This window comes from Arvicanthis niloticus, chromosome 16 (assembly GCF_011762505.2).
Source record: "Arvicanthis niloticus isolate mArvNil1 chromosome 16, mArvNil1.pat.X, whole genome shotgun sequence".
NCBI lineage: Eukaryota > Metazoa > Chordata > Mammalia > Rodentia > Muridae > Arvicanthis > Arvicanthis niloticus.
The window spans coordinates 17,251,587-17,278,407 of NC_047673.1; the positions used below are offsets into that span (position 1 = coordinate 17,251,587).

The 26,821-nt window shown below is 44.4% G+C and overlaps 1 protein-coding gene across 9 annotated transcripts in view; it reads right to left on the reverse strand.

Moving 5' to 3' along the window:
* Positions 1-581: 581 nt before the first annotated feature.
* Tacc1 (transforming acidic coiled-coil containing protein 1) overlaps positions 582-26,821 on the reverse strand; it is a 106,714-nt gene continuing 80,474 nt past the window's right edge. For 7 of the 9 annotated variants that reach the window (XM_076913927.1, XM_034520095.2, XM_076913926.1 and 4 more), the window contains 10 exons: positions 24,252-24,312; positions 21,227-21,347; positions 17,752-17,804; positions 15,577-15,702; positions 13,605-13,681; positions 13,151-13,194; positions 11,284-11,444; positions 10,289-10,395; positions 7,274-7,394; positions 582-5,885 (listed from right to left, as the gene is read on the reverse strand). In XM_076913927.1, coding sequence (XP_076770042.1) covers positions 5,817-5,885; positions 7,274-7,394; positions 10,289-10,395; positions 11,284-11,444; positions 13,151-13,194; positions 13,605-13,681; positions 15,577-15,702; positions 17,752-17,804; positions 21,227-21,347; positions 24,252-24,312 — 940 coding nt within the window. In that variant the 3' untranslated portion in view covers positions 582-5,816. Of the gene's footprint in view, positions 5,886-7,273; positions 7,395-10,288; positions 10,396-11,283; positions 11,445-13,150; positions 13,195-13,604; positions 13,682-15,576; positions 15,703-17,751; positions 17,805-21,226; positions 21,348-24,251; positions 24,313-25,590; positions 25,627-26,821 lie in introns of all 9 variants that reach the window. The other 2 variants (XM_076913925.1, XM_076913924.1) reach the window with 1 other exon arrangement.

Genomic DNA, 26,821 nt, shown 5'->3' on the forward strand with positions numbered 1-26,821 from the left:
CGCACAACCAGGACCACCATGGGCTGGTGAGAAGTACCTTGTACCCTCAATCCAGGACCACCACAGACTGCAGAGCCTCACAGTAAGCAGGTAAGGAAGTGCCTGATCTCCTTGCCGATCTCTACTCTCTTCCAGCTTTACCCTGGCCCACCCCTAGATGGAGAGCCTGCCCGACTAGTGTTTAAAGTCTCTTCTTAGACTAACCTAGAAAACCCATGAAGCACCAGCTATTTTCTACACAGCTCTAGCTCACCCCGGGGTCCTTCCGCAAGTTAGAAGAGCTTGGCGTAACTTGGCTTCTGCCAATTTGAAAACTGCCAGGGTGGACTCGGCTCTTGGTGAGACCACAGAGCACTCAGCAAAAATCCTGTTTGCACAGATGCCGTCATGGTGGTTTCTATGGCGAGGTCTGAATTCCAGAGTTTGTTTTGTTTTCAATTACATGCCCAATGAAATGCATGAAGCCAAAGAAAACGAGGGCAAGAACATGTCCTGTTTTCTATTTTCAGACAGAAATATGGAGGCTTCCATAAAGTCAAGGATAAAACAAGTGACAACCAGGGAAAAGAACACACCCCAGATGCAACAGTGGTAAACAGTTTTTATTCAGGCAATGAAACATGGAAAAAATATATTAGTAATTATCATAATAATTTCTTTTGTGTGAGTATAACTTTTACAAATATTTACCTGACATATAAAAAGGGAAATTACTATGTGTATAAAATCTATGAGGATGATTATTCCACACAACACCGTCCTGACAGCAGGAGTCAATGCAGTATGTGCCCCCCACCCCCGACCCAGTGAGGGTCTCCTCACACACTCCGGGGCACCAGGAGGCGGGGGAGGGGGGTTGCTGGATACAGTGGGAGCAGATGTGCAAATAAACACTTGGCACATTAGTACAGTGGGTATCTGTTGGCAAACACAGACTCGCTAACAGCAATACTGGAAACTGACAAATGCCTTGGAGACTTAACCGAGTGCCTGAATCCTGTCCCAAGGACTGCAAGGGACAAAGCTGAGGCTGCGGGTGTGACCTTCACGCTGCCCTGTATCTGGTCTGGATGTGGGTTTCAGAGTTCAGATTTCTATGTTGTCAATTTGAAAAATTACTCACAAATATTGAGTCAGTTACTTCCGTGAAGGGGGAAGCACTTTTGCTGAGCATACTCAGATACCACGGGAAGGCAGGGGGATAGAGTGGCATCCTGAGAGTTGGTATTGAAGACACCATACAGGGAAGGTTCAGGCCAGACCTCAGCCCCACGCTTGGCCTCCTCTGAGCGGTGAAAACATCACACAGACTACCTGAGGCCAGCACAGCAGCAGCAACTCCAAACTACAACTACAACTGGGGTGTGTGTGTGTTTACATAAAGCTGAAACCGCGGTGCAATGAAGGAAGTCATTCCTCAGGAATCTTATTTGTCCAAATCGAACTGCATGCTGAGAGGCACGGACAGGGGGCTGCATTTGGATGGAAACTTCTAGAAGTGCAGTCTTTACTCTATGCAGTGCCAAGTGCTTGCCTGTACTGTTCTAGAAGAGAGCCTATGGAGAAGAGCTGGTTCTATACCCGTTTCCCTTTTCTCTCCATACAGGAAGGACTGAGTAAATTTTTTTTTTCTGATTTTTTTTTTATCCCCAGCACTGGGGGATGACATCCAGAGACTTGTGCATGCTGAGCAAGTATGTCACCAACTGAGCTACGTCCCTGGCCCTGGCGAATTGCTTTTTAAAAAATAATCGGAATCTGGAGACCAGTCAAACATTTCTTGGACATCAGTCTCCTTTGAAATAACTTCATTATTAAAACTTTTTTTGAAAGGTGATTTCTTCGACCTTTGGCTTGGCATTCTGGGATTCCCAGATCTTACCTGTTCATTAGTAAGTAAATAGTAATCTGTTACCCTTAAAATTCTTCATTAATATATACATCTTTAAATTCCTTGCCTAAATCATTTAACTCTTTGAACATCTACATTCTCTTTTCCCACGAAGATTAAAAAAAAAAAACAAAAAACAAAAAAAAACAAAAAACAAACCTGAGAGCGAGCTTAGAGGGCCTCAGTCCTACAGAGACAGTAGGAATGGTTGAGCCCCAAGATCAGCAGCTGAAATGGGGCCTAAGGGAACTCGGGAGGGGGGCTTCAGAAGGTCCACACCACTTTCAATTCAGTATGCCCTGAACTTGGGCCACAGATCCTGAAAAGCCTGTGAGCCGCAGAGTGCTCTTTCTAGCCTGTGCTATCTTTGTTCAAAGTGAAGGCTTCGGCCTGCCATGCTAAACCCAGGGCTGCCTAGTGAGTGGGCAAGCATTTGTGCACAGGCAGTGGCAAGTCTGCAGGGAGAACAGGGCCACTGGTTGGAAAGTAAGTTTGGCTTAAGCTAGACTCCTGAAATCAGGGATTTCATCCCATGCTCTTCAGTCCAAGCCTCCCAACTGTGTGCTTCGGCACTTCCTAATTTGGTCTGTTTCTGAAGATGCCTGAATCCACACTACAGCTTCAGAGAATACGAAGTGTAGGGGAATTCCAGGTCTCCAAACAGAGTCTACACTGCCTTCTGACCCACGGCAAACTGGTCAGTCTGTAATACTGATGGGTAAAAGTTGTCTGTACTTTGGCAAAGCAGAACTGAAGAAACGGTTCTATGCTGAGAGGCTCAACAAGATCACCTAAAATTCCCAAGCCACTCTGAGCGTTTGTCTTTTGTTTTAAATTTTCTGTTACTTGTTTTTACAGTACTGGGGATAAACAACAATGCCTGGTGTGTGGTAGACAGACGCTACCACCGAGTCACAGATCCAGCTCTCCAGCCTGGGAAGACAAGGGTCTTACAGTATAGCCCAGTCAAGGCCTGAACTTTAAGTCCCTGCCTCTGCTTCCAGGGTGCTAGGACCATGAGCATGTGCCACCATGTCTGGCCTCCCCATTTAATCACCTAACAAAGAAGCTTTTGGCCCCCCAGCATGGTGTGTTGAAGAAGACTTTATATTTTTACTCTCCAGAGTGCTAAAAGGCTTTTTAGGGCTTATTTAATTAAGAAAAACAAATAAATAGACTTTACTCTGCCTAGTCTATTTTCTTAACTTGCCAGCTGTGCACGCTACATTTTTATTCTTGTTGGAGAATCTCCATAAGCTGGAATTGGTGAACACTTCCTGGCAATGGTGATGACTAAGAGGCCACTGGCAAACACTGCTTAAAGGGCTAGCTCATGTCCCCTGTACAGCAGCTTCATTTAGCAGGGCCCAGTTTTCAGGGCCTGTCCACCAGTGTGGCGGGGAGGGACAATCACCATTCCTCTCCTGTGCCTTGGTAACACACAGCACAGTACAGGACGCCTTAAAAAATACGCATGCTTAAAAAGATGACCGGGGAAGATGCAGTTCCACGGAAAAGCACTTGCCTAACATGTTCAAGACCCTGGGTACAATCTCAGAACAACAACAAAAATCAGAAAACAAGAGATTTACGATGGAGACCACTCTTAAGTCTTTCATACTGAAAATAAGTCAAAATAAAATGAGCTCACATGAATGCTGCCTGAACACTGTAGCAAAAACTCCTGCAGTGTTTTTTTTTTTTTTTTAAATGCAAAATTTAGCTTCCCATGCGGAAGACAGCTAAGCTGACACTGGTTGCGTCCCCTGAAAACACTTGAACGTGACACTATGTCTACTGCCACGGGCTTCACAGTAAGCCGCTGTGACTAAATTCAGAGCCCAAATGATTGTCAAGCCATTTCTCCAACCACAGAGAACTTCTGTCTGCTTGCAGTTTTTTTCTTTTTTTTTTTCTTTTTGTACAAAATGTTAAAAGACAGTAGGCCTCAGAACACAGCCTAGCCTAAGCACCGGTTATAATAAATGCATATTGACAACATGTGGTTCCTAGCTTGAGGAGACGTTACTTCCCTGGATCTAAAGGTTACAGCACACGGTAACACGCTGCTAAAGGAGCACTGTCTTTGAGATCTATGGAGGTTCTCCACGAGGCACAATTCATTGCTGCGGTTGGCTCATGCAATGCTTTACAAGGAGGGATGTGTGCAATGAACCGTGCGCATCTGCCAGGAAGACTCGGTGTAAGATTAAGGCAAAAAAAAAAAAAGCATCAAAACTTGAATAGATTCCGCTTTGCCTAACGGATGGAAAGGAAGTCACTGGTATCAATGTGGGAAATTTCTATTTGGGAGTTAATGGCCCTCTGGGTAAATCCGGTATGAGTTCACAGGATTCCATTTTGTCTGTGTGGACCCTGCTCCCCTTCCCAGCATTCAAGCAGTCTTTGCTTAAAATGTTCACGGGGCTGATTTGGAGCATGAACCATAGGACTCTTTACCTCCTGTTTTGTTTAAAAGCCCATCTCGAGTAGGACAGCATTTGTTGTTGCTGTTGTTAAGTCTCTAAAAGGTTGCAGCGCTTGTAAGCATGGAAAACCAAGGCTCTTCACTCTCTGACTGGTGTGTAGGCTTCTATCATCTTTTAACAAGATCAACTAAACCTTTCCCAAGTCCCATTTGTGTGTTTTTCAAGTAGGTAACAAAAGTTGACTTTTGTTTTAGACACTAATAGGCTCTGGGTGGACACATGTATCCAAGACCAGCTCTGAGGGAGGCCCATGCTGCTGGTCATGTGACGCTGCTTTCTGTATGAGCACAAAGGGCCAATGCTAAGGTCCTGGGGTATCCAAATACTGGGGCAACAGACAGCACAGCAACTCCTCCTTACCCTATGTCCCCTGGCCTTCGTGTCCTCAACCTCCCCATCCTGACTCAAGGTTTGGTTTGGGTGTTTGATTTTTGAGAAAAGGACTATTTGCCTGGTACACTGCTGTCCTTAAACTCTGGGTACAAGTGATCTTCCTGTCCTACCTCTCACTAGCTAGGGTAACCCCATGTTTCCACTTGCTCCTTGTTTGAAGCAAGGCCTCATATAATCCAGGCTGGCCTCGAAGTGGCTGTGAAGTTGAGGATGACCTTGGACGTATGACCATCCTGCCTCCACCTCTGGAGTGTTGAGATTACAGGCATACACTCCAATATCCAGTGTTTGTAGTTCTGGGGGGGCCAAACCCAGGGCTCTGTGCACAGGAAGCACTCTACCAAGGGAGCTATGTTCCCATCCTCTACGAAGGCTCAAGCTGGCTTTTAGACCTAGGGCTCTGTTTCAAAATGTCAAAATAAATGTCTACATTTATTTATGTAACCAAGCTCCTGCCTAGAGGCTCTTATCTGGATATGCCTCAGGGGAAAGGCTGCAGAATGTACAGATGTACATACTACGTGCATGAGTAAGTCTGTAAAGAAAAGGGAGCTTAAAACCTCATCGACAAAGTGTTAGTAATGATGGGTCAAACTGTCCCCTTCAATAAGACTGCTGATACTGAAAATTTAAAAGATTAAGTAGGTCATAAAAATATCAGATAGGAGCTGGGGAGATAAACCCACACAGTTGCCACAAAATTAGAAATTTCACAAACTTGGGAAAAGCAAAGACGATAGCTTGATGAACTCGAGTTGGAGAAGCACAAGCCAGCCTAAAGGAAGCTGGCAACCTGGTCCAGGGCTCTGCGGTCACGTGACTGGTTCTGCGATCCCGTGACTCCATCTCCACATGACTCCCTCTTCACCAGTCAGGCTACAGCAGCTGCGGTGAAGCATCGGACCGACGGGCGGCAGCAGGCATGTGCTTTTAAAACAGTTACTTTTCTCTGCAAAGTGGGGGTTATTTCTGGATAAGGCAAGATAAATGTGGTCACGACAGAAGCAGCCAGACTCGGACCTGCACAGCTCACGGGACGACTCTCAGTCGGTCTTTCCCAGCTTTGCGATCAACTCGTCACAGATTTTTGTCAGTTCTTCAATCTCTTGATTCTGAAAGACAGAAGATGATGATTCTTCAGGCTGCTTTGTGTTCTGAGAGAAAAAGCCAGTGGCTAGACCCTCCTCAGGCATCCTAGTGGCTCTCCAGGTCCCTGAATCACAGTCTTTACAGAAAAGGTCAAATGCCTCCCACCCATCAAAGTGTCCCAGTGTTCACACAGTACTATGCTGAAACCGAGCTGAGGGCCGGGGAGCCACTAGGCCTCTTGAAGCTTACCCATAAACCTTAGGTTCCAGGTTCTCTGGTTGTGTAGGTCACTTTCTAAAACACAAGTATGCAGATTTTACTTAATCCGCTTGCAGCCTCAGGGACTGGGATTCCAGACTCTGAGGAACGGCTACCAGACACAAGCTGTAACTCAGGGCATCACTGCGTGAACGCACACAGACAACACAGCAAGTCAAACCCTGAAAACTGCTGATCGGAGGGAAATACAACTGGTGTCCCAGAATGTCCATGACAGCATGGGGTCAGCGAGAGGGCCTTGGAGCAGCTACTCGTCTCCACGTCTGTCACAAATACCCTGAGGAACTGACCCACAGAACTGAAAAACATCTTGGGGAGATTAAGCGTGAATATACACCATTAAGCCCAGTACATGGGGGGGGGGGGGGGGCGCAAATGTGAGAGGCAGGCATCAACTGGGACACTTAGCACCTGCCTCCATAAAGCTTTCTCAAGGCAGCCTGGGCAAGAACCTTCTCACGCTGCCTTCCAAATGAAATCACCTTAGTTGCCTCAACCCCATCTCTCTGTCTTGCTGGCATGTCTGATGGCGAGCAGCCAGTTTTGAGCCTGGTGACATTATCTCTGCTTTCAACTTCTCAACATCAATTATGTTGGGCTGTGATCTGATTTGGGCTGTCCTGTCCATGATAGGATGCCTGCCAGTGTTTCTGGCCTCTACCCACTTAGAGGCTCTGAGCATCTCCCAGTTAAAACAGTCAAATTAAGTCTCTAGGCCTGGCCTAGTGTCCCTGGAAGGAAGGTCTGCTCTGAAAACTAACTGAGGTCCACGGCAATGAAAGGAAAAATGCTTCACTTATTGGGCAAAAATACACATCGAGAATGAAAGGCAGCCATGGGCCCCAGACCAAGTGTCCAAACCCCTGGACTCCTGGTTAAAACGCACCGTTTGCCTTCTGAACCCTAGCAGTGGCTGAGGACTCCCTTGGTTAATAATGTAATGTATGTCTCCAGAATCACTTCCTAAGGGAGCCGGCCTGCAGTGTCTGAGTGAAAAGATCAAAGTCACCGTCCTTTCTCCAGGTCCGTGAAAAGCTAAGTCTACCCAGGACTGACAGGAGCCAGAGTGGACAGACAGCCGGATGTCCCTGCATCAGCGACAGGAGCCCCTCCATGACAGACCCTTCCATACCTTCTGCTGAAGGGCCCTCTCCAGGGACTCCACCTTCATCTGCTCTTTCCGGAGTCCAGCGTGGAGAGCGGCACTCTCAGCCTTTGCCTTGGAGCGAACCTGAGCAATTTCCTCGTTGGCTCTGTGATTTGGGTTTGTTTGGGGAGGACATAAAAAGGACACAGGTTAGCGACCAGGGACAAAGAGACAGGAAGACAGAATGCCAATTACTGATTTCCACAAAACACAGACTTGGAGCTGGAGAGATGGCTCAGTGGTTAAGAGCACTGGCTGCTCTTCCAGAGGTCCCGAGCAACCACATGGTGGCTCACAACCATCTACAATGAGATCTGATGCCCTCTTCTGGCCTGCAGGCAGAACATTCATATAATTTAAATAAATAAATAAATTCATTCATTCATTCATTCATTCTACACGAACTCAAAAGAACTGACTGCATGATCAGAGGAAAACCAGGAATCAGTGATCTAATTTATATGAAACCACTATGTACATTTCCATGGGACATCCTGGTGGCAGAATCAATATCCTTCAAGCTTTGTTTCGCGAGGAAAATGAAATTAGGTAATTTCCTAACAATCCTAGTTTTTAAAGGAGTCATTCAACAGACCTCCTTTTCCACACAAATGGTGCACAAGGGCCACTCCATAGCAAAGCATCTGTGGCAGTCTAACCTTTGTGTGAGACTGACAGTCTCTCACGTGGAATAACTGCAGGTTTTCCCATTGTCAACTTTCCAACTGTAAACACGGAGTAGGATACCAGTGTCTGTGAGTTACAGTCCTCAGAAATGCCTTCATCAATGAGATTCAAGAGGAAGCAGGTCACTTAAAGAACATCCGGCTAAAATCGATAAAGATGCTACAACCTCCCCAGAAACAAGATGTAAACATTAAAGTGATAAGCACTGTGTGTGATAGCCGGTGCCCCTAAACGTGGGGCGGGGAGATGACTGAAGCCAGGGTCTTGTGCCTGCTGAGTGGGTCGTCTATCATTGAGCTGTGCGTGGTCAAAAGTACAGTATTGTACTGTCCTAAGAATGCAAAGAACGACAGAACCACACACAATGGGAAGGAAGGGAGGCACAGCGTGGGAATGAAGAAACCCGACTATACAAGCCTTATGACCCAGCAACTCCACCTTGGCTAACTCGTCACAGAAATAACCTGCTAACGTGGCTGTTCTCAACATGGAGAGTTTGAGCCGGTCTAAACGCTCATCAGTAAAGAGACGCTAGAGCGGCCAGGGTCAGCTCAGTGTTTAAGAGGACTGGCTGCTCTGGCAAAGGACCCAGGCTCCACATGGTGGCTCACCCTCTTCTGGCCTCCGTGGACATGCAGATGATGCACACAAAATACTCACATGCATGAAATAAAAATAAATGAAGCATTTTCTATAAAGATCCTTCTGTCTAATAAGGGAATTAGACCAAGCTATGGAAAATGGTTCTAACACGTCATTACATGACAAGGGAAATTTGTAGGCTCTTTTGATGTATATCTCAAAGCAACAACAACAGAAAGATACCATTTGGGGTAGCTTGTAAAAGCACAAAGACAACACAAGGACACACAACAACGCAATCCTTAATGAGATCATAAGAGAATGTAGAGGAGAGGCTTTTTTGAAGCTAGAAGTATGGACCACGGAAAGCGTCAACTGTATTACTTTTTAGTTAGAAACAAGGGTGGAAGCTGACTGTGGCAGCACTTGTCTCTTGGTCCCAGCAGAAGCAGGAGTTCACAGCGAACTATCATCTTTTAAAAGATCAGGTTTAAAAAAAAAATACACCATTCCCTGGGGTCAATTCTAAAATGTATTACTGGACTTCAGGACTGAAAAGTCCTAAGAGTGTTAGAAGGGGAAATGGAAAGAGAATTCTCTCTCCCGGGAACACTGTGATAGGGAAACCAGAAACTGCAAACCAAGTGACACTTGTCACATTTGAATATATGGTGTCACATGCCATTAAGATTAGCACTCAGGAGGCAAGTTCAAGATTGGCCTGAAGTGTACGGGAAGACCCTGACTCAAAAAACCTGAAACAAAACATGTTTCTGCACATCACGGCACACTGCAAAGCTGAGGACAGAGCTTTGTGCTAGAGCTCTTTGTCCAGTATGTGCCAAGTCTGGGTTCAATCCCACGATATTCAAAACAAAACAAACATTTTCTCTCTCGTTTATAAACAGGGTCAGCACACACACACACACACACACACACACACACAAAGTTGGAAAAATGAAAAATGAATTACATTTCACAATGAAAGCTGCTGCCCCTAATATGTGACACACTAAGTTATAACAGGAAGGGCACAGAAGAGTAAATCATGGTAAAGTAGGTGTTTAAATAGATGACAGCACACATTTAATTTTACTAAGATAATGTAAAGCAAAACTACTGTGAATAAAAGTAATGCCATGTTGCCAAACCCCACAGAAAGCTCCACTTTCACCTATTACATTGACAATAACCTACAAGTTGAGCTGGGGCAGAGCTTTAGGGAAAACCGACGCTTTCACGTACTAGGGAGGGGCAAGCTGATATGTCTACTGTTGTTAACTCCGCTGTTTGCTGGTCCCCAATTCCAATTCCTTGTCTTTTCTCATGAAGACACAAAAGGCATACAAAGGGGCAGCCTACAGCTCTACTCCCTACAGCAGAAGTGGCTGTCTTAATGGAGCCCTTCCAACAAACACAGGCCAGGGACAGGGTCCTCACAGACATGGAAAGATAAACGAAAGGCGTTAGCATGTACGTCTGAGGAAAGACACAGAATACCAACATGGATGAGCAGAGTGGTTGGGAGGGAACAGATAGGATGCAGTGTGCAGGGATGCATAGCTTTTTATACTCTGTAGTGCTTTATCCATGCAGAGGAATAAAATCACACAGCTACAAAACCCTTGAGGGTGTAACCAAGAAGACAGATGCAAAAGGTGTAAGGACGGAACTCTGTAGACCAAAGTGTCTGCCTCCACCCGCACCAGTGACCAAGTGAAACACACTGACCTGTCCAGCTTTTCCTCTGCATGAACCTTCAGGGCCTGGTATCGCTGTTCTTCTTGCTTAACTCTGGCTAAGTAATCTTGAGCACACTTTTTCAAGGCTTCCTCGTTCTGTGCCAACATGAAAATTCAAAACAAACATGCATGTCTCTTTGTTTCTCCTGCCCAGTGTGGCACAAGGATGGGTTTTATTTGCTATTTTTTTTTCTTTCTGCTTTTTGTTTTGCTTTTTTTTCCCCAAAGAGTAAGTCTGCTCCATTGGGATGCATTTAATTCATAATCCATGGTAATTTCAACAGCTTATACAACCCCCACTAAAGAAAGCCTATATAGGTTCTCCATTGGGGCCTGGTATTGATGCAAATTGGCCAGGCCCATTCATCTATCATCCATCCTATGTATGTATGTATGTATGTATGTATGTATGTATGTATGTATGTATGTATCTATCTATCTATCTATCTATCTATCTATGTATGTATCTATGTATCTATGTATGTATCTATCTATCTATCTATCTATCTATCTATCTATCTATCTATCTATCTATGTATCCATCCATCCATCCATCCATCCATCCATCCACCCACCCACCCACCCACTGACCATCTTCTTTGGTTTGCTTGTTACGCAGCCCAGACTGGCCTTGGCTTTGCAATCCTTCTGCCTTCTGCCTCAGTTTCCTGAATGTTAGGCCTACAAGCCCCAGCCATCAGTCATACAGCCTTTCATGTTCAGGGCCCTGAAGACCTTGTGTAACACCTGCCAGGAAAAAATTCTGAAACACTTTTGACTGACACACACAACTGAATGACCCCATCCACCTCATTTCTGTAGTGCATGGCTTAGAATTTCTTCTGCTTTTACTAATACCAAAAGGTGAATAATCCAAAGAACAAACTCAACAATGCTGAGCCCCACAGAAAAGGCCACCCACTGCTTACATATGGCAAGAAGCTGTACTGCCACCCAGGGGACTCGGACAAAAAGTATACCTACCTTCTTGAACCCTTCTAGCACACCTTTCAGGTTTTCATATCTCCTGAAGAGATCAGAAAGAGACCTCTCCACGGAGTTCAGGTCAGCCAGAGCCTGCTCCTTCTCCATAGTCAGCTGCTGGAAACTCTTCTGAGAGCTCATGTTTGTCCTCTGCTCGTCTTCTGGAATCATAAATCAAAGGGAACAAGGATAACACCGACTCACTCTGGTGTGCCAAACAGCGTTCTTGGGAAAGGGGGCACGGCTGAGGTGTCCCCACTCTCGAGAACACACATCCTAGTGGGAGGATACACACAGTGACAAACAAGCAGGGTGTGGAAGGTGGGGACAACAGCTGGTGTTCTCTGGGTGGCCTCTCAGAGAGACTGGAGCAGATAGCCAGGAAGAAGGGGATGGGAGCCTTACATTCAACACAGGTGATCTGGTTACTGTTACTCTGTAAACAGTTACTGGGTCTGCTGGAAGGAAATCAGAGCTCACAGTGAGGTTAACACACTCCTGTGGAGAGCTTCTGGGGCCACTTCTAGAAACTTGGCAAGAATTTGACATTGGGCCAGGACAGGGACGTAAGCTCAGATATCTCGGTCATCCTGATAAGCCTCTAGAAACAGTCACTGCCTTGCTTGTTCCTCAACCTAGAACTGACTTTACTACTTGCATGTAATTAAAATGGTATAAAACTGACTGGGAAAAAAATAAACCCACTTCAGCCTTAGAACTGGCTGGGGTCACACTACAGTGTTATCTAATTGTCTTCTTCTTTTTAATCCTCGATCCACCGCCACTCCCCCACCCCTGAGAACCTGTGGCCTGACTGAGCTGGCTTGGTCACACTACATCATACAATGGACTCACTAAGTGCCAGTACTTGTGATACTAAGCTAAGAACACTGAATTCAAGGCTAGCCTGGGCTATACAGCGTTCCAGGCTACCCTGGAGCATGTCTTTGAAGAGCATTATCTTGGCCTAGCCCCTTCCTGCTTCTCTCAGCTTTCTGCTTGGCCACATACTCCCACTAACATAATGTTCTGTCTAAACATATGGGACCTAGTTCTAAATGAGCTGATTCAAAATACACAACATGCTCCCAAAGAAATAACAAATGTCTTTTTTATTTATTTTTTTTTCTTTAAAGACAGGCTTCTCTATGTAGCCCTAGCTAGCCTGAAACTTATGTAGACCAAACTGGCCTTGTATTCACAGAGATTCCCCTATCTCGGCCACCTGAGAGTGGGGCTTGAAAAGACAAACGTTTAAGGAAATGCCAAGGCTGGCTATAATAGCTTAACCACTGGCCACTGTATTCATGTACAAACTGCCACAATAGGTACCCCACTGTTCCCCAGAATATGTACAATTATGACATGTCACTTTTAAAAAGCCAGAGAGGAACTGGAGAGATGAGTAAGCAGTTAAGAGCATGTATTGCTTTTGTGAGTACCCAGGTTCAGCTCCTACTACCCACATTAGGCAGCTCACGACCACATATAAGTCCAGTTGCAGATGATCTGATATCCTCTTGCAGGGTCCATGGCACCTGGCTCACAGACTCTCATGCAGGTACACACATACACGTAAATTAAAAATAAATATCTCTAAAAGCAAGTGAGGAAAGTAAGACTCTAGACAGCTAGCTATCTCCTCCAGGAATGGTGTAGTGATAAGCAGGAAGGAACCAGAAAGAACAGGCCCTTCCAGACACAGAATATGCAAGGACCTTGGCTCTGGACTCCACAGATTCCAAAACTATAAGAAATAAGTGTCTGTCTATTGTTACGGCAATCTGAGCAGACTCAGATAGGCTCTATGGGTTATGCTCAAAAAATAACAACAACAAACAAACCAGAAAACCACCTTCCTCCTTACCAATCATTTGGGCAATGGTCTTCTCATATTCTGCCACAATTTTCCTAAATAAGAAAAAAAAAGCAGTTTATTTTAGTTATAATACTAGAACTTGTTTTGTTATCAGAAGAAAGTAAAGGTAGCCAAAGAAAAGCTGTCTGAAATTCATTAACATATAATAACACGTATATAAACCAGTAACTCTGCCCCGCCTTTCTTCTTTGGATTTTCCTCTATGCGTAAGGTTTACTAAAGTTCTGGAAGGTTAAATGTTCTTAGCTCAAGACAGAAAGGAAGAAAAGAAATGAAAAAGGCTTATGTCTTTGGTGCTAGAAACAGAACCCTAGTCTTGGGTAAGTGAAGTTTGCAGTGCTCTGCCCCTGGGCTACATCCTGAACTCTTTTCACCAAACACTTTTGATGATCTCAGTGCCAGTCTAACCTCATCCCCAAGCCCCACCCCCGAGCAGTCTAACCTCATCTCCAGGACTTCTTCTCGGGTCTCTTCGTATTTCTTCTTCCATTCATTTGCTTCGATCTCTTTAGTGATTATCTAGATTACAATAAAGCTTTGTTTTACCTCTTCAATCTATTGGAAACTGAAAAATAATCCATGACCCAGTCTGGCACAAGATATTCAACTGGCATTTAGGAACACAGTGCATCTCAGCGTTTGTATATAATGTTCATACGCTTTCGGGAAAGCACACTCGCAATGGCAGATTGCTGCAATAACCACCACGTAGGGGTGAACAGCACAGCTCCCTCCATTCAAGTGGTACTCGAAACGCCTTTGAATGTTATTTTATTTATTTTTTGTCTTTATTCTGAGGGAGAATAAATCTTAGGACAGCTTTAAACTTGTGATCCTCCTGCCTCAGTCATCCAAGTGCTGGGCTCACACACCACCACCACATACAGATGCATACTCTTTTTCTACAGTGATCTCTCAGCGCTTGATAAGAACTGAATTAGAATAAAGAAGCTCAGGGTGCACCCCACTGTGTGACCATCAGTATAGGCAGATCCTGCTAATCTGACCGGAAGCCAGCTTCATATCTGAGACCCTACTGGAGAAGAGAATTCTCTACTCCACGTCTCAGTTCTACTTGTCCTGCACAGCGATGGAAAGAATACCCAGTCCTCTCCTCTCACCGTCCCCCCTAGGTGTTCCCTCCCTCCTAACTGGAACATCGTCTACATCTGTGCTTATATTAAGGATCTCAAGAACAGAAAGATGAGGCTGGGAGGAATGGGTCAGAGGTTAAGACCACTGGCTGCTCCTGCAATGGACCCACACAGCAGCTCACAACTGCCTTAAGTCCAGCTTCGGGGATTGGATGTTCCCCTCTGATTTCTGTGGGCACTAGACATACATAAAAAATAAAAATAAATCTTTAAAAAAAGAAGAGCCAGGCGGTGGTGGTGCACGCCTTTAATCCCAGCACTTAGGAGGCAGAGGCAGGCGGATTTCTGAGTTCGAGGCCAGCCTGGTCTACAGAGTGAGTTCCAGGACAGCCAGGGCTACACAGAGAAACCCTGTCTTGAAAAACCAAAAAAAAAAAAAAAAAAAAAAAAAAAAAAACAGAAGAAGAAGAAGGAGGAGGAGGAAGGAGGAGGAAGGAGGGAGGAGGAAGGAGGAGGAAGGAGGAAGAGGAGGAGGAGGAGGAGGAGGAGGAGGAGGAAGAAGAAGAAGAAGAAGAAGAAGAAGAAGAAGAAGAAGAAGAAGAAGAAGAAGAAGAAGAAGAAGAAGAGGAGGAAACAACCAGAGGCTGCCCTGTGTGCTTCAGCTGACTAAATACAGCTCTCCTTGGGACTATTACACGTTACCTCATAGCTTAACTCTTGGAAGAAGAACATGGCGATTCTTCTCACCAACAAAACTCTGTCTCCTGAACACAGCTCCCAAGTGCTGACCACTGAACTACCTGGCATCCCCAATCACTGGTGTAAAATTATTTCAGGAAGCTTTGAAAGCTCTGTAACTGAAACGCTTCTCAGCCTATATTGTACTACAAAAGAAAAATTATTTCTTAAAACAATATGGAACCTTAAATGCCAAACCCAAATGCCAAAGACAGCACAGAAGTATGGTGGATGAGGAAAGCACCATCCAATGACGAATCACCAGCACTTGGAACAGAGACATCTCAGGACCACAGAACAGAAACTGGGACGCTGACCTCCTTAAAGGGTATGTGGAATCCCATTGCTAAACGCCCACAACTCTTAGGCATGGGTACACATTGGCAAAGCAGGGGACAGAGAAGTACATGGGTCTTATAAATACCTCAGCACGTCAGCTCCCTGAACACCAGCACCACTGCAGAAGTCTACAGGGAGCCCTTTATGTGAGCCACACAGGCCACAGAGAATGGGAACCCGTAGGCTGTGGCGAAGCAAGTCAACAGACGGGACCTTCTGCAGACAGAAAAAGAACAACTTTACCTCTTCTCTGATCAGCGTGAGCACGGCAGTCTTGTCTGCTTCACTGAGGCAGATCCCATCCAGGGGGCTCTCACCCCCACAGGCCACAGACACGGGGGCCTTTTCTGAAGAGGATTCCAGCAGTCCCTGTGGGACAGGGGTTGTACATAACATGGTCAGTCTCCAGCTACTTAACTCCAAATGGCTCAGTAACATCCTCACCAAAAAAAGATCAGACCCTTCAAAAATGTGCTTGCAGAAGAAACAGGAAAAAGGAAGCTTTAAATAGACAATCTAGTTATAGTTCTTACTAATGAAAATGGTTCTAATGACTACTGGGGTAAGCTTATGTTGGAGAAATAGATCCCTTAGGGAGGACTTCTTTTTATGGAAAGAAATGTACTTCCATAAAGGAATCCTAGACATAAAGGAAGCATGCTTCAATGCCTCATTTTTCTGGTGTTTTCTGGGAATGTGTCCCATGCAAATAATTTTTCAAGAACATTGATAACCCTCCCATTCACATTAGATGCCTTGTGTGGATCTGTTCAACTATTTTTGGCAATGATTCTAATATGCATTACCAACTTCCAAGCCTAACTAGGCAGATATGGCAAACCTATCTGATCTTTGGTGGGTAGTGGTGATCCACACTTTTAATCCCAGCACTTAGAAAGCAGAGGCAGATGGATCTCTTGAGTTTACAGCCAGCCTGGTCTACAGAGCAAGGTCTAAGATAGCCAGGGCTACCTAGATCAACCCTGTCTCAAAAAAAGATAAAAAATAAAAACTGTTGAGGTCATCCAGGCATGGTAGCCCATACCTTGAACCCAAAAATTGGGAGGCAGAGGCAGAAGGATCTGAGTTCAAGGCCAGCTTGGTCTACACAGTGAACTCCAGGACAGCCAGGGTTACACAGAGAAACCGTCCCAAGGGGAAAAACACACACACACACACAAAAAAAAAAAAAAAAAAAAAAAAACACACACACACACACAAACAAAAACAAAAAAAAAAACAAAACCAACCACAAAACAAACAAACAAAAAAACCTGTTGAGGTCTCTGCAGACAAAAGCTAAGGAACCATCATGGATTAAGGGAGAGTCAGGGCCTGAGCTGGAGTTGGTCCCAGACAAGGGTGATTAGGTGAGCAATGCTGAAACTTAACTAAGGATTACAGATGGCTCTCTAGGAAGGTTCAGCCTTAATGGAAGTGGTGTGGGCTCTCTGGGAGGTTTCAGCCTTGATGGAAGTGGTGTGGGCTCTCTGGGAGGGTTCAGTCTTGATGGAAGTGGTGTGTCACTAGGGGAGGACATAAGACTTCAGGAGTCTCCTGACATCCTCAATGAACTCTCTGTCTCCAGCCTGTAAGCTCCAGCTACCTGCTGCCTGCTACCTGCATTCTGCCCCACCCTCATGGACAGTACCCCACCACCTCTGTTCCACTATCCCAGACTCTGGGACTGTATGCCCCAAATGAGCCCCTTTCCATACAGATTGTCCTGTTTGTGGTGTTTAATCACAGTGATGGGAAAGCAACTAAAATACTTGCTCTAAAATCTTGGACAGTCTTGAACTTGAGGCCATTCTTCCCACCTTAAGTTCCCAAGTACTGGATTATAAGGTGTGAGCTACCATTCCAGCTTTGATTTTAATAGCACAGTTAACTCAATGTATCCAAAAACGTTATTTTATTAGGAGTCAATATGAGAAGTTACTGGAACATTTACTAAATCCTCCCTTTTTGTGTACCAAGTCCTCAAAGGCTGGTTGTATTTCACATTATACAAGGCATCTATCTCAATTAAGAGTAACAGTTCAAGTTGCTAGTAGTCACATGGGGCTAGTGTTGTACAGAACATCAGGCACAAACAATAAGTTCTGTGGATGAAGAAACTGTATATAACATATATGCGTGTGTGAGTGGGCATGTGTACCACGGCTTGCTATAGAAGTCAGAAGACAACTATGTGGCGTTCATCCTCTCCTTCTACCTTTATGTGAGTTTTGGTGACTGAACTCTGTGGTGGCTAGGCTCAGGCAGCTGGCACTTTGCCTGCGGAGCCATCTAGGTACATATGTCTTCCTCTCGTCATCACCTAATGTTAACTAGATTTATTTATCAAATGACTATGGGCTCCCAAACACCAAAAGAAACCCAGGCTACCCTTATTCTCCATGTTTGGGAACTTACATGCATGGCCAGCTCCTCTTTCTCCATCTTCTGGCATGTCTCCTTTTCTATGCCTGAAACACAGAAAGTCATTTTTATACTTATCCCAAACAGTGGGACCCTTCATTCCTGGTAAAGACTAGGCAACTCCAGCAAAAGGCCAGAACACCTGAACACAGAACCTCAAGATATCTAGGAGGTATCCTGGCATTCTCTTTCTTAAACTTTTGTTTGCTGTTAAAAGTCCACAAGAAGGCAAGCTTGCAAAGTGCTGTCTGGCCATGAGCTGTCCACCCGCAGGCAGAAGGAATGGCCAGTCTGCCCTCTTGTGTCCACTGGAAGTTTAGCATGTGAGCTGTTACCCAACCTGGCCTATTTAAGAAAGCAGAAACCAATCCTCCTGCTAAGTCTGAGAACACTTAAATTCTGCCTCAGGAGGACACCCTCACACTATAACTAACGTAGCAAATAAAATAAGCCCTAAATTTAAATCTGAAACAAAGTTCCTTTTGCCTTCACACCTTTCTGTCTAGTTTCCTTGACACAGCTGGAGACAACACTCTATTAATGAAGAAAAAAATTAAAAAGCACATAAAAAAATAAACCTAAACATCTCCTTGTTGCAATATTTAAACACTATTTCAGTCAATATTTACTTAAAACACTACCAGAGTGTCACAATGATTTGTTTAAATGTTTTACTTTAAACCACAGTCTGATGTAACCCCTTCCTCTTTGCAAGCTATCTGTCTCAGGCATCAGATACAGTGCAGAAATGAACACAGTAGAAATGGAAGTGGGGCACAGGGAAGAGGCTGCAGGGAGTGACTTTTTACCTGCTTTCCTGGATTAGCGGCAGGGCAGGTCAGGAGTTCTGCATTTCTATATATAAAGCCCACAGATTAAACTGTTACAGAGTCAAATCTTTAATACTGTCTTCTGTCTACCCCACAGTCCTAAACTTTCAGTGAGCAAAGTTTAAGAGCACAGGTGTGACATGGGACCTAAAGATGGTGTTTCTCCTGAAGTGACGGAAGAGTCCTACAGTAAAAAGTGCTGGGCCAGGTTAGTCTCAGTTCTTGGCTAGCATGTGAAGGATTTCACAGGTCCTGGTCAGTCACTGACCACAGTAGCCTAACACAGAAGCTGATGTGAGGATGTGGGCTCCTGCTTCAACAGACCTGACCATGTTGGGGGTTTGGAGGACTCTGGAAGACAGTGAGACTTTGGCTCACTCATGGTCTAGAGACCATGCTTGCCACAGGGTTCTGGCTTTGGAGTCACAAAGAATACAGGAGAAAAGGGGTTGTGTAATCTTCCTCAGGGGTTAAGGAAAGCCACTAAGGTCAGCTGTGAGGCAGAGGAATCCATGCAGAGAGGCCCTGAGAGGCCACCATGAGAAGCTGTGGATGAAAGTGAAGCCTGGATAGACCTGGAGACCTCAAGATGCTGCAGAGCATGGGACATCTGCAGGGGAGAGCTACAGACAGGGAGGGGAACCACTTTTTGAAGTGTGTTACGGGGCTGGAGAGATGGCTCAGTGGTTAAGAGCACTGCTCTTCCAGAGGTCCTGAGTTCAATTCCCGGCAACCACATGGTGGCTCACAACCATCTGTAATGGGATCTGATGCCCTCTTCTGGTGTGTCTGAAGACAGCTACAGTGTACTCATATAAATAAAACAAATAAATCTTTAAAAAAAAAAAAAAAAGAAAGAAAGAAAGAAAGAAAGAAAAGAAAAAGTGTGTTGCAAGGGAAGAGCCATCAGAACTCTCTGGCATGGGACACAGAGCTACAGATTGGAGTTTGCTATTTCCTCACCGTGTCTTCCTCCCTTTTGAAATGGCAATGTATATTCTGTGCACTGTATTTTACAAGTTATGTAATCTGTTTTTTGATTTCACAGTGAGTTACAATGAAGAGATTGCTTTGAGTCTCAGAAGATACTTTGGACTTTAAAACAGTCTCGAGGCTGAAAGGCTACGGGGACTTTAGAGGATGTACTAGATGTACTTCCGCATTACGATGTGGCTACAAGCCTGTGGGGGGCAGAGGGCAAGGGGAAGGTCACTGAGAATGGCTCCTGAGGCTCATATATTTAAATATGTGGTTCCCAGCTGATGGGACTCTTTGGGAAGGCCTAGGAGGCGTGGCCTTGCTGGAGGAGGCGTGGCCTTGCTGGAGGAGGCGTGTCATTGGATTCTGACTTTCACTGAGGTTTCAGAAATCCAGCCATTCCTAGTTAGTTCCCTCTCTCCCAGCATGTGTGTGGTTATTGTCAACAAATAAACTCCCAGCTACTTTTCCAGGATCATGCCTGCTGCCATGCTCCCCACCATGACAGTCATGGACTCGAACCCTCTGGAACCATAAGCCCCAATATAAAAGGAAAATGCTTTCTTTTAAAAGTTGTCTTGGTTGTGGTATTTTGGTCATGGCAAAAGGAAAGTGGCTAAGACACTGGGCATGGTGGCATAAGCCCGAAGTCCCAGTACTTGGGAAGCACAGTCTGGAGGACTGCTACACATCTAAGATGAGTCTGACCTACATGAGTGTTCTAGGCTAGCCAGAACTATAGAGCTAGTCTCTATAAATAAATAAATATAAATAAATAAATAAATAAATAAATAAATAAATAAATTGAGGTTATGATGAGACATACCTACAAACCCCCCACTGACAGAGGCAGGAGGATGCTGAACTTCAGGCCCCCCTGGGCTATATATACAGCAAGTCCAACTCAACAAAACCAAGGTTCGGGTATATAGCTTGGTGGCAGACTGCTTGCCTGGCATTCACAAGAGCCCTGGGTTCAAATCCCAGCAGTGAAGTGACACAAACACTCAAACAAAGAGAACTTTACATAAGATAATTTTGTGGTTTTCTCTTGGTCTCACTTTTGCTCACAGATCTGAGCTTTGAACCTTGCAAAAACTGGACAAAGACAGCAGTTTCTCATCAAGTGGCCTGATCAATGTATTCAGCAACGTAGCTTCCTCTGAAGGATGGTGAAAAGCAGGCTGCCGGAGAGCAAGTGCCGGGCAGAGCATTGAGAGTTAGGCCAGCACAGGCAAGCACTACAAGTAACTACAAGATGTTACAATGTCTGGAAGCTAGTCAATGAACATAACAATCCCAGAAGGCCACATAATCCCAGAAGGCCACACAAAGGACATATTTATAGGCCACAATACATTAAGGTTGACCAGACTAGTACAAAACTGCAGATGATTCCATCTGCATCCCCTGGACACCTTCCACACGACTCCCTGTGTCCATGCCTAGGACTGTGGTAAGCACTTCGGTATCTCTCTTGCAGTGAAGAAAGTACAGATCTGCGTGCTAGCTAACTGTCCCTCAGGTGACCTGGGCCTTCCAGCATGCCCGTGCTTCTGTACCTGATTCTGAGATGAAAACTCATGGCTTACAGTAGAGACAGAACACCAACTATTATTAGTATCAAGCATTCACAGTACTCCGGGTCTTCCCAGGCTCACCTTTCACCTCAGTCCCCGCTGACTTCTGACCACAAGATGTGGACGCCAGTTTCTCCTCATCAGTGGCGTGGCCGTCCCTGTTAGGAATGTCTGAGATCTTTGAGATCACGGCTCCTTCATCCTGGGAAACACAAGAGCCCTGGGTTCAAATCCCATCAGTGCAGAGACACAAACACTCAAACAAAAAGAACTTTATATAAGATAAATGTGTGTTTTTCTCTTGGTCTCACTTTGCTACACACAGATCTCACACTTTTGGAATGGGACTCGTGGCTGTGATGGCATGAGGGCATTTCAGGGTTTGCCACAGAGCTAAGTACAAAACGAGGAGAGAGCTTCAGTCCTTCAAACAGGAAATGCTGTTGTTTCTAGAACTTCGTTTCTGTGGTGTGGGCCTGAAACTTTAAAAGTTGAGCTTTTCTGACCTAAATAAGAAAGCAGACACTTCGAGAGAGTGTTTCCAAGAGTTTCCAAGTTTCCTTAAATATCTTCCTCCTCCTTAGTTCAAGTACACTTACCTCGTAAAGTTCTGACTCACATCTAAAAACGTACATACATTATTTTTGTTAATGACCAATTACCTTTCAGGGACCATACTGGAATAACCATAAATGATTCTCACTAATACCTGGCATTCTATTCTAAATATTTAGTTTGCTTAATGTAACTTTGTTACTCTAGTAATATGATAACCTAGGACCCATTTTAAAACTACACAAACATGTCCTTTAATAGTCATGAATTTACAGTATGTTCTTCCTTTGAATCTGTATTTTCACTCCATTTCTATCAAGAACTTATGCCATGGGGCAGGGGTGGATAACATCAAAATACTGTGTACATCTAGAAACTGTCAAGAACAGATAAAATGTTGTCTAAAAAGAAGTTATCGGGCTGGAGAGATGGCTCAGTGGTTAAGAGCACTGACTGTTCTTCCAGAGGTCATGAGTTCAATTCTCAGCAACCACATGGTGGCTCACAACCTTCTGTAATGGGATCCAATACCCTCTTATGGTGTGTCTGAAGAAAGCAACAGTGTACTCACATACATAAAATAAATAAATAAATATTTTTTTTTAAAAAGTTATCAGCTGGCTCTTACCCATTCAGCTAGGCTGGCTGACCAGCAAGCCCCAGGGAGGCCCCTGCCTCCACCTCCGGGGCCCCGGATGGCAGTTATCACTGCTGCTCTGATTGTTCTCACCAGTGCTGGGGACTGGACTCAAGCCCTCAAGCCTGCAGAGCAAGCAGCTTACCAACAGAGGCCCAGCCTTAAGCCTTTTTTTCCTTAAGGTCTTTTATCTCCTCTGCTTAAAAAACTACTTTCACTGTAAGTCTCTGGAGGTTATAGTTTTATTCTGTCAGATTATCACTATAACTACTAACACATACATTATCCTTAAACTATTGTAAGATTTACAAGAATCATCTAAGATCAGGGATGGCAAGGTGACTCAGCAGGTCAGTTTGCCACCAAGGATGATGCTCAGTTCCCAGAGCTCGAATGGTGGAATGAGAGAATCTCCTTCCTCCACATGGTCCCCCGACTTACACACACACACACACACACACACACACACACACACACACAGGCACAGTAAATGTAATTAGCATGCTTTTGAATGTTGCCATGCACAAAAGCATATTTCGTTGAACTAATTAATCTCTAAAGCTTTACCATATAATACATAAGGCTTTTGGTTTTGTTTTGAGATGGGGTCTACCATGTAGCCCTGGCTAGCCTGGAACTATGTAGACCAAGCTGGCCTGGAACTCACAATGTAAGACCTCAAACTCATCGATATCCACCTGCCCCAGGCTCTGAGAAGTTCGGATTAAAGCCATTTGACCCAAAGTTGTTTTTACTGTTGTTTTTTGTTTGTTTGTTTTAGAAAACTGAAAATAAATGTCTCAGTTTGTGCTACCTGCTTTAGCAAAATTTGAGGAAAGTTTTTTTTTTTTTTTTTAATGTACTTGTAACAGTCACAAAAAGAATTCCAATTGCAAATTCTCTCTGCTCCCTTTTAAAGCATCTCACATCAAGTTGGTGCACAAGATAAAGTAAACTTAACTGTACTGTGAGTTTCTATAATTATAGTTACACTGAAGTAAAGTCTAAAAGCATAAAGAGACTGCATCACAGTCAGACCTGTATGCTCTGGTTTTAGGGGTTTTATTTGTTTTATAATTACTCCATACACTCATGCCTATGTATCATAAATCACTAGGGTGAGATAAGATTTAATTATCTTTAAAGTGTCGTTTTAGTTCCTGGATTCCATCTTTCTAGTTATAACCAGTAGGGAGTAATGGAAGCCGTAAGAAGATCTATCGCTGATTATAAACAAGGCGAGGCAGCAGGCAGCCTTGCACTGAGCATGTCTCTCTACTGAACCCTCTCCAGGGTTGATGCTCAGCCTCTCTTAGGGCCTATTTTCAGGTCCTACACTTTGTTGAAGGCAACCAATCAGAAAACTACCTGAACTTTAAAATAAAACAAAGCTATCCAGTTATCAGAGTCAACTACCTTCACTGAAACTATACTAATATTTCACACCATCTCTGGTGACCTGGAGAACTGCACACTGCTAATACATTACACTAATGCTATTTTCCCCCAAATTGAAGAAAAGGTCATGGGGGGGAGGGGGGAGAGAGAGGGAGAGAGAGGGAGAGAGAGGGAGAGAAATGGAGAATGAATATATATTTATTTGTACTATTTTAATGATTTATTTATATTGTATGTGCACTGGAGTTTTGCTCGAATGTATGTCTGTGTGAGGGTGTTGATTCCCCTGGAACTAGAGTTACAGACAGTGTGAGCTGCCATGTGGTTGTTGGGGATTGAACCTGCGATCTCTGGAAGAGCAGTCTGTGCTCTTAGCCAGTAAGCCATCTCTCCAGCCCCCAAGTTTTCTTTTCTTTGGGTTTAGGATGCTGAGACTCTAATAACTAGATCCTTAAGGCAGGGCACCCAGACATTCCCATGGGACAAAACCCGTTCTGGCCAGCAGCACAGACTTACCTGACAGCACGCATCCAAATCAAGAGACTGGGTTTCGTATTTCTTCACCTTGCAGCCACTCCTAGAAATGAGAGGAACAGACAAGGCAGTTTGGAATCCTGATGACAACTCTCTGGGTATGAGGTGGAGCAGAGCACAGGGAGAGAAGCCAAAGCGCACAGCACCACAGGATCACACACTTGCACAGGAGAGCCGTGGAGATAAAGCGTACCCTAGAGACCCACAGCCTGGCTCATTCTCTGGCAAAACACCCCATTCGGTTCTATGGATTGCCAGATACCAGAACTCTGAACCCCACGCGCTTAATTACACAGTACAAACAAAAAAAAAACCAAAAAAAAAACAAAATTTTTTTTCAGAGACTCTAAGCACCTCTAAGAACTGCCTCAGCAGCTAGTGACATTTGGTTACTTGCTTGGTTTTGACGGTTACCAGAAAAATTACCACGCTGGACCAGATTCTTTGAAAAATTCTTTATTGCACTAGAAACCACAGAAATCTCCAAAAACAGCTGCAGTCTAGACCTGGGTGCTTACAGAAAGGAACTATGGCCAAGAGAAATAGCAAAGAAAAGGGAAAAAAGTAAACAAATGGTTACCATTCTTCAGTAGTAACGTGGAAAAAGGAAAGTGCCATGTATACAACGCCCAGAACTGAAGAAAACTTGGCCATCTGTGATTTTTAGACTAGTACATAATTTGTGATCACAAGACTATTACAGATTCTCTTATGTTTGAATGAACTTCAAATATTCGGGGTGGCGGGGAACCCACACCATTCTGACCAACAAAAGAGAAAAAAACTATTTCCAATCTGTTTTTCTTTTATGGAAAAAGAAAAAAAGAGATGAGACTATAAATTAGCAGGGTGTACAAGGCCACTGATTCATGGTCTTCCTTCCCTAATGTTCTAAGTATAACTAAACTTAAGTTTACTTGGTAAAGTGTATTACCTGCTCTAAAACAGCAGCCTCATCCTACCAAACAAATAATTAAAATGAAAATGTTAATTATTCCCAACATTAAGTAGCAAAGCCGTCCATCAAATCACTGCCACATGATTGGGGCCAAGGCAGCTTTTGGTTCAAAGTGCCACACGACACATGCTAAGTAAGCCGGGGGGCGCACGCTTTTTGCACCCGAGGTGGAAAAAGCAATCTCCACTCCTTTAGTTACAGACGATTGCAAGGCTCAGCTGACTAAGATGTGGCAAATAAAATGCAAGAAAATTATCAGAAGGTCAGACAGAAGCCAACATGCAGGGAGGACAGTTGGGGAAGAGGCCAGAGACCGCCAACCGTCCCAGGGACAGACACAGAACCTTCAACACAAGTACTTACAACAGAAAACAGAGAAATTTCACTTGCTCAGTGGTCCTGATGCATCAACAAAATCAGAGACAGGAAAGAGATAGACAGACGGGAAAGAGTCATGTGAAAACTAGAACATTTATCTTTTGTCTAGTAGATGTAAGAGTCGCACAGTTCTTGATATCATGTGAGATACAAATGAAAAATATCACATTCAAGCCAGGCATCGTGGTGGTGCACACCTTTAAGTCCGGCACTTTGCAGGCAGAGCGCTGGGAGTCCAAGGCTAGGCTGACCTACAAAGCCAGTTCTGCGCCAGCCAGGGCTACAAGTGAGACCTTGTTTCAAAACAGACAGACAAAATGCCAAAAAGAGAGAATACTACAAATATTAAAAAATGATATTCATGAATGTTAGCTCTGGCTGATGAATGGTAACAAGAGCTCAGCTTTAACGAAGGAAGGTTGATTCAAACACTGAGAAATGTGTATGTCCAGATTTCAAGATTGAAGAGTAACCTCTCATGCGTGTGAGGGTACAGCACATATGGACATCGTTCTACTAATGAGCACGCTCCAGCCAACGGTTCAAGACCAGGTCAAAGGCAACACCTGAACTAAACCACAGCTGAAGACACCTGGTGGACTCCGCCACAGGCGTCACTAGGAACCTTACAGGGAGTCACGCATGGGGTCATTCAGAGGCAAGTCAGCACTGCTAGCTAAGGCAGGAGGATCCAACGATAAAGCCTACCCTGAATTCTACACAGCGAGAGTGCTTCAAAACAAGTTCAAATTGATTTCACATTGTTACTCGGTCTGCAGAACCCTAACCATATTGTATTGTCTCTATTTCCATTCATCTTTTTTATTATTCCAAAAAACTATCTCCCCACGGTGGCTATTAACCCTGCTATACTTCAAAAGTGAAGGGGTTCTACGCTCCAAATCCCACCAGTGCACAAGTGCTCTGGGGCTCTTTTCTTTCAAGAAAATAAGTTTGATCAGGTAACACCCCCCCCCCAAAAAAAAAAAGAAATGTAATTATATTTGTGTGATCTATTAGATCAAGAAATTATTCTGTAAAAACGGAATGGTAGAAAAACACCACCAGATGAAGGCGGCAGGGCACAAAAGTGAGCATTTTTTGTAAATATGAAATACAGTCTGTTTTTCCTTCCTGAGCCCAGATCTAACCAGACAGAAAAGCACCAGCCTCACACCTTCAGCCTCCGCTTTGGCGGGGATCTAAGAGGTGAGGG